Raw genomic sequence first — 3,474 nt, 5'->3', positions numbered from 1 at the left:
ACCAAAAAACTAATTTTTTATAGTGTATTTTTTTAATTCCAATCTTTAATGAAAATGAACCATTCACATTGGAAAATTAGGACTCAAAGTTTACAAGCTCTCAAAAATTATATCCGATTAAGGGTTTTAAAAGGGTTTTTATAGGGGCTCCGAAACCCCAACAGTTATTACAAAAGATTTATCAATGAAGTCCCAAGAAGAAACATTAATGTAAGCAACTAGTACCCTCAAAACACTAAAACTAGGTAGAAGAGCCAAAACCTAAACACCTATCATTAACAAACCCAATATGAGACACACAAAAAAAGAAGAAAATTTTAAAAACATAACTAACCTAGACAGAAGAAATTACGCTGGTTCCAAGACTAGCTCCTCCCATAACTCCTTAATTTTGTCAATGGATGCTTTAAGATCTTCTTTGTTCAGGTTACCACTTATTGACTTTTGTTTCCTCATGCTTTCTTTGGTCCTTTTCACTTTCTCTAAAGGATATTTATGCATACTTAGCGTCCTCTAAATCTAGAACCAACAACTTGTCTACATTTTGGTCCACATCACCTACTAGTTTGTTCATGCAATCAACATTGGCCTCCATGATGTTGTGGTAGCTCTTAGTGATTCCATTAATCATCTTTTCCATTTTCTCAGCTCTTTTCATCAAAATATGAGTGCCATTATCAGATTTAATGATCACCCATATTTTATCTTTCAAAGTCATCCTACAATGTATTGGAGAATTCTTCCATCTTTTCTTCCATGTATTTGAAGGACCATGTTTCCATACAGAAAATATAAAGATAAATGACCTTCACTTTTTTCAACACACCAAGGGGTGGCTCAACATGCATATTCTAATTATCATCCTCCAACAACTCCACATTAACCTCATCCACATCCTTAGTATTGGTCACAGGATGGACGGCTTAAACTTCACACACTAAGCTTCATTCTAACACTAAAAGTGTTAAATAGTCAAAGTTGACTTATTTTTTCCAAGCTTAATTTTCACCTTAGTGTGTGATGTTTAAGGGTGGCCATCACAGGGAGATATATTTTCTTACCTTCCTTATCATGACCATCATCCCTTTCAACAATCTCCTTCTGGACTTAGGCATTAGGAGAAATTTGAACATCATGATCCACCAACTCAGTATAGTCAACAAGGTAGGGAGCTTCTTTTTTTGAATCCTCAAAAATCTCCTCTTTATTTTCCTCTTCAACATTCTCACCCTTTTCTTTTTGTCATTGACCTAGATTTTCCCATGAGTGAGTAGAAAATTAGATAAATTTTATTGTGAGGCCTATAAACTATCTCCACATAAACATATAATTGACGACTTCCCCCTCTTTAGCCATCTCCATACACTTCCCTTCATCCTCACTCTCACCCCTTGACTCCATTTCCATTTCCTTATAATTCACATTATATTTCTTCAAGTTTATCAAATTAAGCCTAGAATGTAAATTATAGCAAACTTCTCCTTATATTTACATTAGGAAAAAGTAGAGATATAAAAACTCTGCTTTACGCATTCAAATTACAGCAGACTTTAGGAAAAAGTAGAGTTATGAGAGCTCTTTTCTTCCAATCCAGATTCTCACAAAGATATTATAAATATACATAACGAGAGTACATTCAGAATACCTAGCTTATACTAAGAAGTTAACTAGCACTCACTTAAATTGTCTTCCAAGTTATTATGTTTTTTAATATAGTTTTTGACAAAGCAATAAACAGAAGAAGATGAGTTTTCCTACTCGAGATGGGTTTTTTACTCAAGTAAATAAATATCAAACAGGACCTAAACTTTACTCTTAGATTTCATTAGAAATTAGTAAATAACCATTTCTTAAGATATCCAAAGTTCAACGTAATAAATATCTCCTACTAGAGTTTGACTGTAAGAAATAAATTCGAGACACAAATCTTACTAATTTATTTATTGACACTCATCGTTGGATGGCAATAGTTTGAAGTCTGGGATTATGATCAGTCAAACATGATGCCTCTCCGCTGAAAGCCATTGCACTCCTGAATACTGAAAAGAAGATCTCCAGCTGCTTCGCCCTCGCAACCATCAGAAGTATAGTGAGAGACAGTCTGGCTTGAGTACTGAAAATCATAACCTCCCAGCTCGGATATGGGGTGACACACATCACAATCGAGGTAAATATTTTTCGTGTTAGTACAGCTAGGCCCTTCCAAAATTATAAAATTATTCCAAAGCTTTCTAAAAAGATAGGCCCCAAAACCCATCTACCTCAAATGTCCAACCCTAAAGAAATAAAAAAATATTCCTTTCATGGAAAGAGCACTCCGAAAATCTCTGAGTGGGGCAATTTATATATATTCAAAGTGTTTATAACATGAACTACATAGTTGTTTGCATCTCTCTATCTATATATATCTCTTTGTTTACATATTTTTTCCTCTCTCTTCATCTTGGCTTTTCTACATATAATTTTTATTTTTCCTTCTGTGAAATCAGATTTCTTTCCTGATGTCTGGTTATATGAAGAAACGGGGCCGTGAAGAGGATGTTTTGACGGATTCTCCAAAACGTTTTCACAGCGAAGCAGAGCTACAAATCTTGGACTTGTTGGAAGATGAAATCCAACAAGGAGAGAAATATAGCCCCAGTGAGGAAGTGGTTAATGGGGTTATGAGAAGTTTGGAGAAAGAGATTGGTTTAGAGCTTAAGAAGAATGGCTCCGGGGCCTCTGATCATGTGACCGGTCGCTACGAAACGAACGGTGGAGATTATGGCGTGATCGATCTGGATTACTTGCTTGCCGCCTCCGATGATGAGCTCGGTATTCCGACTAGCCCCGTTTCAGAGGAGAAACTTTGTCATTCTTCTCTTCTCTCTTCAGATTTTAAGGAAAATGTGGAAACTAAGGGTTTTGTTGATAACTGGAACTTTATTGATGACTGGGTGGACTGTAAGCAGTTCTCGGAGTTTGTAGATCCTCTTGTGGCCCCTGGGCTGTCTATTGACGGAAACTTTTCCGTGCCCCCGTGGAGACTGGAATACTGAATTTTAGGAATTCAATATGGAATTGTAAATTGTATTGATATTTATATCTTGTTGAATACATGGTTTCGGCTCCTTATCAATGAAAAGGAAACATCAAAAATCTTTATGCCTGAATATTTTTCAAGCGGTGATTTGCAAAGAAAAAAATCTCAGCATAAACATTGGAAATCTCTAGGTCGAAATATTTTTTAAGTGCATATTTTCAGAGAAAAAAAAGAGAGTTCTTTGATTTAGATGTACAATGTTTTTTAAAGGATTTAACTCTCAGAATAAGATTTTTTATGATAACTGATAAATATATATTTATAATCTTTTAACTTCACTTATTAATATGATTTATATTTATTTGTCTATTAAATATTTTGATAAATAGGAGATATTTTTCACAACAAATGAAATTGTGATATTAATATGATGATTTAAATTGTATAATTTT

At 34.4% G+C, this 3,474-nt stretch overlaps 1 protein-coding gene across 3 annotated transcripts; it reads left to right on the top strand.

Annotated features, from left to right (window-relative positions):
- The first annotated feature begins 1,908 nt into the window (after nucleotides 1–1,908).
- LOC149579826 (uncharacterized) lies at nucleotides 1,909–3,152 on the top strand. Of its 3 annotated transcripts, none has more exons than XM_089787211.1 (2): nucleotides 1,909–2,167; nucleotides 2,490–3,152. In XM_089787211.1, exon 2 carries the CDS (start codon nucleotides 2,502–2,504, stop codon nucleotides 3,036–3,038), a length of 537 nt encoding a protein of 178 aa, XP_089643337.1. In that variant the 5' UTR covers nucleotides 1,909–2,167; nucleotides 2,490–2,501; the 3' UTR covers nucleotides 3,039–3,152. The 3 variants fall into 3 exon arrangements, with proteins under 3 accessions (XP_089643337.1, XP_089643330.1, XP_089643322.1); XM_089787204.1 differs by lacking the exon at nucleotides 1,909–2,167 and adding an exon at nucleotides 2,308–2,331; XM_089787196.1 differs by lacking the exon at nucleotides 1,909–2,167 and adding an exon at nucleotides 2,355–2,379.
- The last annotated feature ends 322 nt before the right edge of the window (nucleotides 3,153–3,474 follow it).

This window comes from Cupressus sempervirens, chromosome 1 (assembly GCF_028749045.1).
Source record: "Cupressus sempervirens isolate cs-2001-9-10 chromosome 1, ASM2874904v1, whole genome shotgun sequence".
Lineage (NCBI taxonomy): Eukaryota > Viridiplantae > Streptophyta > Pinopsida > Cupressales > Cupressaceae > Cupressus > Cupressus sempervirens.
Note: the sequence above shows the minus strand (reverse complement) of the source record. Positions and strands in the feature narration are given on the sequence as shown.